This window comes from Peromyscus eremicus, chromosome 15, assembly GCF_949786415.1.
Source record: "Peromyscus eremicus chromosome 15, PerEre_H2_v1, whole genome shotgun sequence".
In the NCBI taxonomy this organism is placed as follows: Eukaryota; Metazoa; Chordata; class Mammalia; order Rodentia; family Cricetidae; genus Peromyscus; species Peromyscus eremicus.
Window position 1 is genome coordinate 44,029,228 of NC_081431.1, and position 16,510 is coordinate 44,045,737.

Below are 16,510 nucleotides of genomic sequence, written 5' to 3' on the forward strand. Positions count from 1 at the left end.
GTTTCTAAAATTAGGTTGCTGTTATCATTAATTAATTCTGCAAATATCAAAAAAGAAAACCTTCGTTAAATAGTATACTTGATGGCCTTTCTGATAAGTAAAGTGTGCATCAATAAAGCTATGACTTCAAAAGAAACACGAGAAAGACATAACTTACTGAATTCAGAAAATAAAGATACACTCTGTATTAAAAATTTTTTTCTGTGGGAGACAGAGACAGTAAGCTCCAGGCCAGCTTGGGTTACATACGAGGTTCCAGGATAGTCTGGGCTCTGAAGCAAGTTTGTCTTGTGAACCCTGTCACAAAAACAAACAGGAAAAAATAAAAATAAAACACTCTTTTTCCTATTAGGAGCAATTGAGATATTTGCTACCCAAACAAACCATGCAGGAAGATACACTTGTCTTGCCAGAAATGCAGCTGGCTCAGCGCACCGGCATGTAACCCTTCATGTCCAAGGTATGGAAGGTGGTTTGTTCACTAAAATCTTGCTGGGTGGGTGGAGTTCTTCCCCAGCATGTGCAAAGCCTGGGGCTTACCCCAAGCACCACGCACTAAAAGTTTGTTGATCTTGAAGGAAGAGATAACTATTTATTTGTGATTTTATTGTCACGTTTATTTTTAAAAGATGGTATTATGTCATAGTAACATCTTAGGAATATGTAAATATATTGTTCAATAGATGAAAATTACACATGGTTGACAAACCATGCAGAACAACCTAAAAATGTGTTTCTTCTCTGGTTTTTGTGATCTCTTTCAACAATGGTTTTTCCATCAGAGTTCTTTTACTACAGCTGCTATATAGTGAGATTGAAAGAATGTAAGAAGGCCAGTTATAGCTTTTCTTGTACAATCATCTCCCTGATGTTTGGGGACTGCAGATTTAGCACATTAGTGCTCGTCACTATAGCAGGCCATTCTGCTTTATAATAAGTAGTGCTATTCTTTTTATTGGTCGTCTTTTTGCAGACCCTCCAGTCATTCAGCCCCAGCCAAGTGAACTGGATGTCATTCTAAACAACCCCATCTTACTTCCATGTGAAGCAACAGGAATACCCAGCCCATTCATTACTTGGCAAAAAGAAGGCATCAATGTCATTGCCTCAGGTACCTACCATGGTTTTAATGTAGATTACTGCAGCATATGTAGTGCTTTGTACTTCAGAAATCTGTATGACTTTTTATAAAGTGAAAATAAAATTTCTTTTTACTCTGCTTTTGATATGGTGTAGGCAAAAGCCTTGCTGTTCTTCCTAGTGGCAGCTTGCAGATCTCCAGAGCTGTTCGAGAGGATGCTGGCACTTACATGTGTGTGGCTCAGAACCCTGCTGGTACAGCCTTGGGCAAAATCAAGCTGAATGTACAAGGTACTTGAGTAATTCATCCTCTTTGTCCTCACAGATGTGTGTAATGATATCTATCAATTGTTCATATATAATTATTATGCTTGCTCCTCCCACAGCTATCTTTACTCTTAGATTATAGTATCTTACCTTTTCCCCTAGAACCTTCCTATAGATTGTTTAACGTGTTCTTATCACACCGTATGAGAAAACTTGGACCTCCATCCTATTTTTAAACTTCTATGAAACTCTACTTGATACCGTAGCCACTTCCTTATGGCTTCACTGTCTGTGACTACAGTTACTCATAGTTAAACGTGGTTTTTAAATATGAAATGGAATATCCTAGAAAGAAATAGCCTGTAAGTTTTCAATTCTTTTGAAGAGTGCAATAAAACATTACTTTCAGCCGGGCGGTGGTGGCACACACCTTTAATCCCAGCACTTGGGAGGCAGAGGCAGGTGGATCTTTGTGAGTTCAAGGCCAGCCTGGTCTACAGAGTGAGATCCAGGAAAGGCACAAAGCTACACAGAGAAACCCTGTCTCGAAAAACCAAAAAAAAAAAAAAAAAAAAAAACCAAAAAAAAAAAAAAAAAAAACATTACCTCATTACCTTCAATGTGAAATATAAGTCTAACTAGCATATTCTTGCTTCATAAACTGAGTCTCCTCACCCAGCATCAAATGGCCTGTCACAGGACTTAGCACTTGTGATTAGGCCCCGTTTTTTTTTGACTGTTATTATTATTATTTATTATTTGTGTGTGTGTGTTTTTAAATTTTTATTTTGCAATACAATTCAGTTCTACATATCAGCCACAGATTCCCTTGTTCTTCCCCCCTCCCGCCTCCCTCACCTTCCCCCCAGCCCGCCCCCCATTCCAATCTCCTCCAGGGCAAAGCCTTCCCCACAGACTGAGATCAACCTGGTGGACTCAGTCCAGGTAGGTCCAGTCCCCTCCTCCCAGGCCGAGCTTCAAGGCAGTCTCAACTACAAAAGTTGTAATACTGACCATTCACATATGCCACCCAAACTGAACGGTATTTCCTGTGAGTGAAAAATGCTAAAGAACAGTGTGACATTTTAAGAAAGAATGGATGACAAAAGACCACAACCAGGCAGTGTATCAATTGTCCTTCTTTGTCTTGGGCCATTATTAACCTCTTACTGCACCCAAGTTATAAATTAAACTTTGTCATAAACATATATATAGGGAAAACATGGTGTGTATGAAATTCTGTAGTATCATCCATTTCAGACATCCACTGAGGGTCTTGCAATATATCTACTAGGAAAGTAGAACAAATGTGTTTGTTCTTGTTCATGGTAGCATATTCAGTAAGATTATTTTTAGATTTATTTCATCTTTATGTGTGAGTGTGTGTCTGCCTGTCTGTCTGTCTGACTGACTGTCTGTCTCTGTCTGTCTGTCTGTCTGTGGGTATGTGCACATGAGTACTGATGCCCACAGAAGCCAGAAGAGGATGTCAGATCCTATGGAGCTGGAGTTACAGACACTTGTGAGCAGTTCAATGTGGGTGCTGGGAACTGAATTCTGGTCCTCTGCAGAGCAGCAAATGCCCTTAACCACCAAGGTCATTTATCTAGTCCTTTTAACAGGATTTTGAACAAGAAAAACAACCTGAAGCTATTGGGATGGCACTTAATTAAAGGTGCTTGTCACCAAGCCTAATGACCTGAGTTTGATGCCTTGGAGCACATTATAGAAGGAGAAAACTTACTCCCACAATTTGTTCTCTGAGCTCCACACATAAGCTGTGCAATATGAGTGCATGTACACACAAAGAAATGATAATAATATAATTTTTAAATTATAATAAAGCTCTACATTGCTACTTTGGTTACACTATGAAATATGTGTAATATCTACTTTAATAACTACAACCACCACTGAACTAACTTGATGAAAAAGCTGGGATTGTGTGTCAGTGTTGGCGGGGGGAGGGAGGGAGGGAGGAAAAGAATTTTTCTTGTTAAACTGATAGCTTCATGATATAATATCTTGAATGGAGAACTTTCTAGAATATGAAGTAAAATGGTAATAGGTTTCAAGATACTAAATTTAAATGAATTAATCCTAAATTTCCTCAAGTGTGGTTTTTCCTATAGATAATTTCAGACACATGAAGCTCACATTCCTGTTATTTGAAATCTTAATATCTTCATCATTTCCAGCATGTATTCAACACCCATAACTGGAAGTACACTAAACATTACAGACATATATCTTCTCTTAGGCTTATTGTGTTAGCAGAAAAGGAAACATAAACCACTTATAAGTGAAATGATGATTAATGGAAATAAGAATGTACAAAAGAAAACCAAAGACTGAAATGATGAATAATGGAAATAAGATAAATTGGGCCATGCTATTAGGTCAGTGGTTAGGAAGCTACTCTTTGGGGTAAAGGGTGAGATAACAGACCAACCATGAATAAAGACAAGCTATCTTGCTAAAGTGTCCATGCTGGTGTTACCAGACATTAACGAGCAAGGATAGGACAGAAAAGCATGAAGGAGAGTAGACTTAGGCAGGGCCATTGTTGAAGGACCAGTCCCACTATAATGGAGTTGGCTTTCATTCTCTGCACAATGGGAAGGGTGTGGCCAGGATTGTGGTTTGGTGTCGACTAGACATTTTTGGGTGCTGTGTAGAAAATACCTTTGAGGATAGGAAAGAGTGGAGCTAGAAGAGTGTTAGATTTGTCTAGTCAAAGGACCATGGTCTGAGACAGGGAGCCAGGCTGTGAGCTGCCCAAGAGTTAAGAGAAGTCATAGATTAAATATGTCTTTGAAGGTGTAAATGTCAAGACTGTTGATGCATTTGAAGAGTAGAAGAGACTTGTCTCCTGGGCTTCCAATTTGAGCTTGAGGGACTGGAAGTGCCATGAGGGAACACTAGGAGAAGGAAGCCATGGTTTCTGCTTAACCACATTGGATGCAGGAAACTTTTAAAACCCCTGATGCAAACGCAAGCTAGCATATTGACTAAGTATTAGAGTTCACGGAAGATGTATAGTGTAAGATAAAAGTGCATATACAGTCAGTGTTATCAAACCTTAAGGAGAGAGCATGGACAGAGAAAGCTAAGGACAAAATCCTGGGACAGTACATTGCTTTGAATTCTGATAAAGGAGAATACACAGGGGAGGCAGAGGAAACCTGGTTGGAGGCTGGAGGAGACTAATGTTTAAGAAGAGAGTTGTTCTGAATGAACTGTAGTCACACACACACACACACACACACACACACACACACACACACACAGGAGTCGAAATTATTCATTAGTTTCAGCAACACTGTGGTCATAAAAAGAAGCTTCAGATTTGAATTTGTCTTCACTAAATGGTTAAAATGGTTGAACAATGAAGGGACAAAGACACACTTTAATATTGGGTAGTGTCTAAGCAGTCCATAAACGGAGAGAGATAGCTGTAGACCTCAGAGGCTTGGGAGATTCTGGATGGGGTTCTCCTTGTAGATAGAGCGTGTAGTGGAAAGCACACATTCAGCCAGAAAACGCTAGGCACTTAGCACAGATGTTCGTAAGTATTTTGAGTCTTTTTTCGGTGGAGGATTTAAGTCTTGGTAGAGAATCCTAAGCAGAGACTGGTTGCTGGAAATCCTTGGGAGATTAATCCTTACCAGGTCTGAAATGGTAAAAAAAATTGTCCATACAGTTATTTTCTATAATCCATTTATCTGTGCATTCATTTGTAAATATTATACTGCGCTGAGGCACCATAATAAGCTCTCTGAAAAATGCATGGGTGAAAGTATCTTTGTAGTATTTCACAAGGCTTGAAGGAGTCCATTTAGAAGTTTAAGTGCTCAAAGTGAATCATGAAGTTTGTGTGTGTTTAAATACTTCTCTAGACCCTCATGACTCCCTGGAATACTGTTCTAAATGAGATGCTTCCAAAACCTCATGAATCTATGCTTATCTCATTTAAAATGGACTACTGCCTACATTTGTTAGTTTATACAGACCAGTTTTCTGAAATAAGCTCGTGAATTTTAATGTTCCAGAGAAAACTAGACTACAGCACTCTGTTCTGACAGTACAGACGATGCAGGGCTTTGCTTCCTCGAAGTGTTACTTTACTGCAGCAGGACCATAGGAGGTAATTTGTACACTCAGTTTTTAACCTTCTGTCTTTTAGTTCCTCCAGCCATTAGTTCCCATCAAAAGGAATATGTTGTTGCTGTGGATAAACCTGTCTCCCTACTGTGTGAATCAGAGGGCTTCCCACCACCTGACATTACCTGGCATAAAGATGGGCAGGCACTTACCGAATCCATCCGCCAGCGCATCCTGACCTCGGGCGCTCTGCAGATAGCATTTGCTCAGCCTGATGATGCCGGTCAGTACACATGCATGGCAGCTAATGCGGCGGGATCCAGCAGCGTGAGCACCACGCTCACTGTCCATGGTAGGTGGTTTAACATGATTTATTTCCATCTGCTGTATCACTGTGGCAATGAGCAAAGATCACCAAGAACAAATGGGATGGAGGTCAAAACCAGAGCATGTATGGAGAAGAGAGCCTGTGTGTTTGACTCTCAAGTCTGTGTTCCATAAGCTGTGTTTGCTAGTGTGTGCACACATCTGTGTGAGAGATGACATCAGCATTTCCAGGAAAATCGGTGTGTGGCTGACATCCCCTTCATACTTCAACTGTTGGGGTTGTCTGACTTATGTGGTGACCATGTGCATTCTGTGGCTCTTCCATTTCACTTCTTAAAGCTTCAAGTCATTTTAGCTCAAAAATAATCAGCATATGACCCAGATAATACATGAGTTTGAACCTTATAAGAACTAAAGATTTATTTGATCCATTATTTTTAAGTAGCACCAACATTCATCTGTACATTCTTTTTTCTTTACTTTGTATTAAGATATATAACAAAATAAAAATCAGCATTGATGAGCTGGAGAGATGGCTTGGCCATTAAAAGCACTAGCTGTTCTTCTAGAGGACCCTGGTTTAATTCCCAGGACCCACATGACAGCTCAAAGAAGTCTGTGACACCAGTCCAGGGGATACAATACCTTCTTCTGGTCTCCATGGGCACTAAGCACAAGTGTGATGCACAGACATACATGTAAGCAAAGTACTCATACATGTATAAAATCCTTAGATATATTTTTAAAATAAAAATAAATGTCAAAAACAAAAACAAAAAAAAATAAAATAAAATAAATGTCAGCATTAAAATGTTAATTTTACTACATATTTCAAGACTAATCATAGAATCTCTAATAGTCATTGGTGGGAAACAATAGCAAATTAAACTTTCTCCAACTACTATTTTTCTGGAGTAACTTTTTTTAATAAGTGTTTTTTTTTACTTTATTAAAAATTTGTAAAATATTTTTCAAGTACATCTGACTCTGCCTCAACTTCATAGCAAGAATGATTATTTTAAGTAGAATTCTTTTTAATTAGTAATATACTCAAGCTAAAAATCATTTTTCATGAGTTTTCCAACTAACTTTCTCACTTTTAATTAATCTATTGAACTAGGGGTTATGCATTTAATCTTTAAGCAAAAAAATTGGTCTTTCCAAATATTTGTAGACATTTTATCAAAATTGTCCATGTGTCAGGTAACAACAAACCATGAATACATTTTTTAAATATAAGCCTCAATACCTGTGCACCAAGGTATATAATAAGGGCAGACATTTTTTAACAAACCATTAAAACCAAAACCCTAGTCATAGGCGATTGAAAAACAAACAAAAAACACTTCTTCTAGCTAACAAGTAGGTTTGATACATGGTTTATTTTCCAAATTATTTATAAACTGCTTCTAAAATGAGGCCTAGATATTAAAAGTACAAAGCTAATGTCACCTATAAAGTCATAGCCTAAATTTTTTATTTCTAACAAGTAAAGAGCTAAAAGAAACCTACTATGACCAAGGTATGGTAGCACTGGCCTGAAATTTGAGCACTTGAAAGCCTAGGCAATGGAATTAAGAGTTCAAATCCTTGACTACTAGTGAGTTTGAGACCAACTTGTGCTACAAGAGACCCAGTTTTACAAAACAACAAGAAAAATAAACAAGTATGTACCTGTAGCCCCTACCAGAGCAGGCCCCATACCCAGAAATACTCAGCCAATACAAACCAGACTCCATGAAGTTTTTCTTCTTGCTGTTATTCTTCTTAGTTTTCTTTGTTTTATTTTTTTTAAGAGGAGAGAGCATAAAGTTGGATGGGTAGACAGGTAGGAGAAAACCTAGGATGAGTTGGAAAAGGGGGATGAATTTGATTGAAATGTACTGCACAAGATTCCCAAAGAATAAATAAAACATAATTTTAAAATCAAATAGTGAATGACCTGCACAAGATAAAACCAGTTAAAAATTCTTGCATGGGCGAGGAACTACTATTAAGCCCTGCCCCCCAGATGATCAGCCATTGACTGCTAATGGCTGCTGGGAGAGGAAGAGTTAATTTTCTTGGGTGGGGTGCCCAGTGGTGGGTTGTCCATGCCCCAGTGAATGTCCATGTCCCCATATGCACACACTCATGGGCAGCAGTCATGAGCTCAGTGAGTTAAAAAATAATATTTAGATGAATTAGATAGATAGATAGATAGATAGATAGATAGATAGATAGATAGATAGATGGGCAGCAGTCATGAGCTCAGTAAGTTAAAAAATAGATGAATTAGATAGATAGATAGACAGACAGACAGACAGACAGACAGACAACAAGAGTGTAAGAGCCAGAGGGGATGCAGGTCACCAAGAAAACAAGGCCTTCTAAATCAATATGATCAAAGCTCATATAAACTCACAGAGACTGAGGCAGCATGCACACAGCCTGTACGGGTGTACACTAGGTCCTCTGCATATATATCCTGGCTTCCAGTTTAGTGGTTTTGGGGTTCCTGAGTGTGTGAATGAGTGGGTCTCTGACTCTCTTATGCTCTTTTTCTTTTGTTAGTTTGTTTTCTCCAATTTCAATATGCTAATTTTTGCTTTATCTTCCTATTTTATTTTATTTTACCCCTTAGAATACTGTTTATTTTCTAATGAGAGACAGAAAGGGAGTGGGTCCAGATGGGAAGGGAGGTGAGGAGGACCTGGAAGGAGTAGAGGGAGGGGAAGCCATAATCAAGATATATTATGTGAAAAAAATTGATTTTTCAATAAAAGGAAAGAAAGAGGACATGAAGTTTGGAGGGAGATGTGCTGGAGAATTTTGGAAGGAGTTGTACAGGGGGTGAAGAATGGACCCAATTAAGATACATTGTATACATGTATGAAATTTTCTTTTTTTTTATTTAAGAAAAAATTTTACTCGTTTTACATACCATCCACAGATCCCTCTCTCATTCCTCCTCCTGCTCCCACACCTCACTTTACCCTCCCTAACTGACCCCCCATTTCCTCCTCCAACAGGGTAAGTCCTCCCATGGGGGGACAGCAAAGCCTGGAGCATTCAGTTGAGGCAGGACCAACACACACACCCCATATCAAGGGTGAGCAAGGTGTCCAACCATAGGTAATGGGATCCAGAAAGCCAGCTCATGTACTAGGGATAGATCCTGATCACACTGCCAGGGAATACTCAAACACACCCAGCTACACAACTGTCTCCCTTATGCAGAGGGTCTAGTTCAGTCTCATGCAGGTTCCACAGCTGTCGGTCTAAAGTTCTTGAGTTCCTATGAGCTTGGTTCAGTTGTGTCTGTAGATTTCCCCATCATGATCTTGACCCCTCTTGCTCATATAATCCCTCTTCCCTCTCTTCGACTGGACTCCCAGAGCTTGGCTCGGTGCTTGGTTGTGGATCTCTGCATCTACTTTCATCAGTCACTGGATAAAGGCTCTATGATGACAGTTAGGGTATTCACCAATCCGTCTGATTACCAGAGTAGACCAGTTCAGGCACCCTCTCCACTATTGCTAGTAGTCTAATCTGGGGTCATCCTTGTGGATTCCTGGGAATTTCCCTAGCACCAGGTTTCTCCCTTACCTCATAATGTCTCCCTCTATCAAGATATCTCTTTCATTGCTCTCCCACTCTGTCCCTCCCCCAGCTCGACCATCCCATTCTCTCATGTTCTCATCCCCCATCCCCTCTTCTCTATTGCCCCCCTATCCCCAGTTTACTCATGGAGATCTCTGTTTTCCCTTCCCAAGGTGATTCATGTGTCTCTCTTAGGGTCCTCCTTGTTTCCTAGCTTCTCTGGAGCTGTGGGTTGTAGTCTGAATATCCTTTGCTTTGCATCTAGTATCCATTTGTGAGTACACGCCATGTTTGTCTTTCTGAGTCTGAGTTACCTCACTCAGGATATTTTCTAGTTCCATCCATTTGCCTGCAAATTTCATGGTGTCATTGTTTTTTGCAACTGAGTAATACTCCATTGTATATATGTACCATATTTTCTTTATCCATTCTTCAGTTGAGGGGCATCTAGGTTGTTTCGGGGTTCTAGCTATTACAAATAATGCTGTTATGAACAAAGAATAAATAAGAAATATTATTTAAGAACTTGTTGCTTTCATACAATAGACTATTTCATACTTTTTGATTTTGTCATATTCCTAGCAAAGTCATCCTCAAAGGGGTGTTTTGTGTGTTGATTTTTAGTGTGAGCTCAGTTTCCTGGGTGACTGTCTTTAAATTCTTCATAGTACCTCCTAGGATCCAAAGTACAGAAGTACACTACACAGTCAACGAGAACTCCCAAGCTGTTCTCCCGTGTGTTGCTGATGGAATCCCCACACCTGCAATTCACTGGAAAAAAGACAGTGTTCTTATAGCCAACTTGTTAGGGAAATACACTGCCCAGCCATATGGAGAGCTCATCTTGGAAAACGCTGTGGTAAGTTTAATGGATGTGAATACATGCAGTAGAGCTGAGTGATTAATTTACCTCCTTCTTTTTCTCAATTTAGCTCAGAAGTATTTCCTTTAATACTGAAAGGAAATATGCCTATAAATTCAACGTAAGACTAATTTCTCTTACATTGTGTTTTACATCCGTGGAATTATAAGTGTGTTTAACAAAAGAACTGAAACCAATAAGTGGCCTTCTCCTAAAATGATGGTTTTATTTTTGTGGGAAATGTCTAAGTGGTTGTGCTGTTCTCGGTGCTTATAATGTGTCAGGAGGATGCGACGGAAGACACTCCTGAGGTAGGATGAAGAAAATGCCAAGGAAGGGTTTTTAAATAACCCTTCCTGATAATTGGCTTACAAAACGGAAATTCTATGGAGCTATGCAAATAAGATGTTTAATGCCCTCGGCATCCTGTTTGGGGTCTCTAGAACAGTAGCCATCATGTGGAAAAAAACTTGACCTCCAGTGTGATTGTACTCAAGAAATCTGCTCTTGGATGCAATCATTCTTTGAGGCCTGGAGGAAAAAAAATGTTTAAAACCTATGAGACAGTGCCTCAGATTCATTGAAAGGACCCCATCAATAAAGCATCTTATGAATAGCAGATGGGAGACTTGAGTAATATGTGGAATTCTTTTTCTAAATGGTATACATGAACTAGATGTTTTAACACTTTATTTCTATAACAACAGATTTTTAACTTAAGTTCACACAACCTGGGACAGTTTGTGGTATGTGTTAAGTTTTCATTGAAAAAGAAAGCATGCAACCAAACTTCAATTGTTTCTATACTGAATGATGATAAATATTTTATTTTCAATTCTTTGGTGTTTCGAGTAGAAAAGAAATTCTTTATATTTTAGACCATGGTAAAACAATCAGTAATATATACATAACCTCAGTGCATTTAGAAACATTCAACCAACTCATCTCATATTTATTAAGCTCCTTCTCTTTGAGCAACTTGGTTCATTTAGGCACTGAGAAACATCAAGGAACTTAAGTGAGAATGAGCCAGGTATGTTTGAGAAACTGGCAGCCAGTGAAAACATGAGAAAAGGAATCATAGAAGAGTGGAGGCCACACCAGGTTCCATCGTGGAGATAATGAACAAAGATTCTTCTTACTCATAGTGAAAGTCAGAATTCCTTTCAGGTTCCAGCAGGTGAATGATATTATTTCCTCTATGCTTCTCAAGAATTAGACTCAGTCATTGTCTTGGTCAGAGTTACTATTGCTGCGATGAAACACCATGACCAAAGCACACTGAGGAGGAAAGGGTTTATTTGGCTTATGCTTCCACATCACTTTTCATCTTCCAAGGAAGTCAATACAGGAACTCAAGCAAGGCAGGAACCTGGAGGCAGGAGCTGATGCAGAGGCTGTGGAGGGGTGCTGCTTACTTGGCTCCCTCATCATAACTTGCTCAGACTGCTTGCTTATAGAATCCAAGACCACCAGCCCAGGATTGGCACCACTGGAATAGGCTCATCCCTCCCCCAATCAGTTCCTAGTTAAGAAAATGCTCTACATCTGGATCTTCTGTGGCATTTTCTCAATTGAGATTCCCTGCTTTCAGAGGACTCTAGCTTGTGTCAAGTTGACAGAAAGCTAGCCAGCACAGCCATGGTGATGAAAAGGAAGAGTAAGGATGCAGGGTTAGAAGCAGAAAGATGTGGGGAAGAGGGTCAGAGGGCAGAGGGCAGAACTCATCACTGAGTGTTAGCAGAGTGAGAAGTTTGGGTTCCATGCGTGCTTTGAAACCAACACATCAGGACAGATTTTCGTCGATGTGGGAGAAGGTGAAAACGAAGGAGGACTCAAACACATGAGTCTACAAGTCTAAGCCATGGGAGGCTAAAACAGCCTTCAAAGAAAATGCAAATGGCTACAAGTGACAAGAAAGGAGCAATGTCAGTCCCCTGGTCTCTCCCATCGCACCTGCGGCCTTCTGATATCCACTCGTTGTCCAAGCAGAAGTCAGAACAAATTCACTGTTTATTGAAATTTTGAAGTAAAATCTGGGTTTGAGACACTGGGAATTGTCAGCATGTAAGTGGTGTTTAAAGCCATTATACTAGATGAGATCCTCAAGGGTCTGGGTGCAGAAAGAGACTAAAAGAGGATTAAAGACTGGGTCCCTCACAAGTCAACATGAAGACATTGTTGTTGAAGGGAAACCACAACAATGGATGGAGAAGGTGTTAGCTGGGAAGCTATCAGAGTGATACCCAAGTAAAGGCACTCAAACTCAGATTGAGTATTGCCAGCATGTCAAGTACAGTGAGTGATGAATTTGACCATAGGACTCAGCAAGGGAGACTCCAGAATTACAGGGAACATTGGCCTTCATCCCACCATGTCCTCTGATGGTTTTGGTCTCTGATCATATTACCCAGAAGGCCCTCTATGTTGTCAAGATGCCAACAACCTTAGTTCTTTGTCCTTCAGAACATTGCAAAACAGCAGACCCTGTGGTGTCCCCCCCCCCCCCCGCCAGCTGAGGACTGAACCGAGGGCCTTGCACTTGCTAGGCAAGCTCTCTATCACTGAGCTAAATCTTCAACCCCCCTACCCCGCCCCGTGGTGTTTTCTAGTTTTCTAAGATCTTATGACATGATTGTTCTAGTTCTGTGTGGCATGGGCTTTATGCTTAAATTCATACATTTTAAATCACAGGATGCAAATTCTAACTTGACGGTTTATACTAAAAGATGGAATTTAAATTGCCATTAGGTAAATGTGCTCCTTGGGGAACAAGTGTTGAAATTTTGTGTAGGAGGTTGAAATATATTAACACTTGGAAAACTTTTGTTTATTTAGCTGGAGGATTCTGGTACCTACACATGTGTTGCTAACAATGTTGCTGGTGAAGATACACGTACTGTGACACTCACTGTTCATTCCCTTCCCACTTTTACTGAACTTCCCGGAGACCTGTCACTAAATAAAGGCGAACGGCTACGGTTAAGTTGTAAAGCCACTGGCATCCCACTGCCCAAACTAACATGGACCTTCAACAACAATATTATTTCAGGTTGGTGATTTAATTCTTCACAGTTGAATGTATGCATCCATTCAGCAGTGTGGCCCAGTCTCTACATCCTCTTAGAGGTCGCTGAGGAGCCACAGGTACAGAGTTGACTCTTTCTGTCCTGTGACATGGTTGGATGTTGTTGAACACCTGCAATCCCTACACTTGAGAGATAGAGGCAGGAAAATCAAGAGTTCAAGGTCATCTTCAACTACTTGGTGAGCTAGAGGCCAGTCTGTGCTATAGGAGATGTTATTACCAAATAAAGCAAATAAATATAGCAAAAAAAAAAATAAGATTCTATAAAATTATGTGCTTTTTCTCAGTACAGTTGCACTGCTCATTCTTTTGAAAAGATAATTGGGTCACAAGAATTATATATATTCTATGACACAAGCAAAACTGTTGGCAACAACAACAAAACCCTCTCCCCAAAAGGAGACGGTATTGTATCTTAGGCATCTAAACTTGCTTCCGATAGACCCCCTGCAATGCTCATCAGCGGATTAAGAGGTTGCTGCTAGAGACTTACAAATGCACTTTTAAAAAAAATTTTCAAGACAGGTTTTCTCTGTGTAGCCCTGGCTGTCCTGGAACTCACTCTGTAGGCCAGACTGGCCTCGAACTCAGAGATCCGCCTGCCTCTGCCTCCCGAGTGCTGGGATTAAAGGTATGCGCCACCACTGCCCGGCTCACAAATTCACTTATCTTACAGAACACAGTGCTTCTCATTGGGTGAATAAACCTCAGAAAAGAAGAAGTTAATTGACACGGCAAATGTCTAGCCACCGTGTATTCTGAGTGTTGTTAGTGCCTAACCCCGGAACACTCATCCCTGGAAGACATGTCTATTTACTTGTGTGGGTTATTTTATTTTATTTTTGAGATTACAGTATAATTACATCATTTCTCCCCTCCCTTTTCTCCCTCCAAATCCTCCCCTAGACCTCTTCTTGTTCTCTTTCAAATTCATGGCTTTCTTTTCATTGCTGTTACTTGTTTGATTTCATCATGGAAGATGCTATCAATAACGACCATAAAGATACCATCAGTAATGAGTGGTTGCCCAGTCCTCAGAGTTCGGACTTGCATCTACCAAATACCTTACTAGAGGAGCAGTTATAGCTTGAGATTTTTCTGTGATAATGAACCATGTGAATGATTGAAATTCATCAACTGTATCATCTTTGTAATAACATACTATACCTTGATAAAGAAAAGCAATGTCTAAAAATCAGAACTCTTTTCTAAAGGCAAATGCTAATTCTGGTATTTACATTTGTGAGCTTAATTTGCTACTTAATATGGTTGAATAAGTTCTTTAAAAATAAGTGATAGAGTGCATGCAAAGTAGCCGTACATCATCAGGTGGCAGCAAATTTAGTATCAGTTGTTTTAAGATGAGCATGCTCATATTAAGTTTTTACCCGAATAATATAGCTGCTTTGTAAATATTTACATCCTCAGCATTTATGATTTATGGGGAAGTTTAAGTTATTTTAGATTTGATCATAATGTTGTTATTACCTACCAGGGTTATATTTCCATGGTTTCCCTACAACCTGCCAAGTCAGTTGAATTACAGCTGAAAAGGTGTGCCCATCATTGATGTAAATTGTTTGGGAAGAGAACTGGTGGTGAGATAAATGGAATGGAAAATGCCGTATTTCTGAAGGAAGGGTTTTTGAAACTCAGAGCCATCATGAGCCTGCTTTAAGCAACAGGCTGAGATGAAAGGAACGCTATAAAATACTCTTGAGAGATGTTTGTTTTCATTCTCTTTTCCTGTTCCGTGGGCTGTTTGGGTTCTTCAAATGAGTGTCTATAGACAAAGTAAATAGCTCACGGGGAGGCTCTGTGGTAAGGGCTCTCTTGTCCAGTTACGGTTCAATTGCTGACTCGCTCATAAATCTAACCTGAAAAATATTATGCTGCTGTGACATTTTCCTAGGTCACTGAGAGGCATCTGTGTTGTTTCCTAATCTGTTTCCTCAGCCCACTTTGACAGTGTCAATGGACACAGTGAACTTGTTATTGAAAAGGTGTCAACGGAGGACTCAGGCACTTACGTGTGTACAGCGGAGAACAGCGTTGGCTTTGTGAAAGCGATTGGATTTGTTTATGTGAAAGGTAGGTAAAAGTGTTCTATGGTCCCTTTGTCATTCATTCATAATGAAAGTTTGTTTCCTCACTATGAAGTAATACAACATGACTGCAGTTAGAGAGTTGCTGGTAGAGAGTTGCTGGGGAGGTGGTCCTGTGGGTAGGGTGCTTGCGCTTCAAGCATTAGAATGCGAGTTTGGATGCCCAGAACCCATGTAAAACCCAAGGAGATGTGTCAGCCACATACAAACCCAGCACTCAGGAGACAGACAAGAGATCCAGAGGAAAGATGGCTAGATAGTCTAGCTGGGATTGGTGAGTCCCAGGTTAAGAAGGAGCTTCTACCTCAATAAATAAAGTGGAGAGTGATTGAGGAAGACCCATAATGTCAAATTTGGGCTACACACACACACACACACACACACACACACACACACACACTCAGCCACAAGAGCACCTATACACACGTTTACATACCCACACAAGCACAACATACTCTAAGTAAGAAAAAGATAAACAAAGAGATCATTAAACATGAAGTAGGGTCGTCCCCATATGAGGACTGAAACTGGCGATACTACCTGGGGATTAATAAGAGTGATAGTTCTGGAAAACCCAGGACATTTGAAGTGTCTTTCCCCTCATTGCTAAGTTATAGGTCTATGTGAGTCTAAAGTCACACAGGAACTCAGCACCAGCTTTTCCTTCCTGCCTGTCTTATGGTATTTCCCAGAGCCTCCAGTCTTCAAAGGTGATTACCCATCTAACTGGATTGAACCACTCGGTGGTAACGCAATCCTAAACTGCGAGGTGAGAGGAGACCCCGCCCCAACTATCCAGTGGAGCCGGAAGGGTGCAGACATAGAAACTAGCCACAGGATCCGACAACTGGGTAATGGTTCCTTGGCCATCTATGGTACTGTGGTAAGTTTCACTGGAGATGTTGACCCTATCTGCATTGCTGTGTCTTTGTCAATCAATGCCCTTTGTAGATGAGAAAACTTTCTTCTACAGGCCTCTGCACATCATGAAATCTCAGCTAGTATATTCCTCCTTTTAATTTGTTCATTAAAATTAAATATTTAAACGTGTGTTCTAACTGATATAAGTAAACCTAAAATGTACCCAATAATTAG

General features: G+C 40.1%; 1 protein-coding gene across 1 annotated transcript in view; it reads left to right on the plus strand.

Annotated features, from left to right (window-relative positions):
* The window catches only part of Hmcn1 (hemicentin 1), a 435,413-nt gene that overhangs the window by 379,007 nt on the left and 39,896 nt on the right, over positions 1-16,510 (plus strand). Inside the window, exons 78-85 of the mRNA XM_059280181.1 lie at positions 353-460; positions 974-1,111; positions 1,237-1,371; positions 5,534-5,803; positions 10,029-10,219; positions 13,061-13,274; positions 15,267-15,401; positions 16,108-16,298. Coding sequence (XP_059136164.1) covers positions 353-460; positions 974-1,111; positions 1,237-1,371; positions 5,534-5,803; positions 10,029-10,219; positions 13,061-13,274; positions 15,267-15,401; positions 16,108-16,298 — 1,382 coding nt within the window. The remainder of the gene's footprint in view (positions 1-352; positions 461-973; positions 1,112-1,236; positions 1,372-5,533; positions 5,804-10,028; positions 10,220-13,060; positions 13,275-15,266; positions 15,402-16,107; positions 16,299-16,510) is intronic.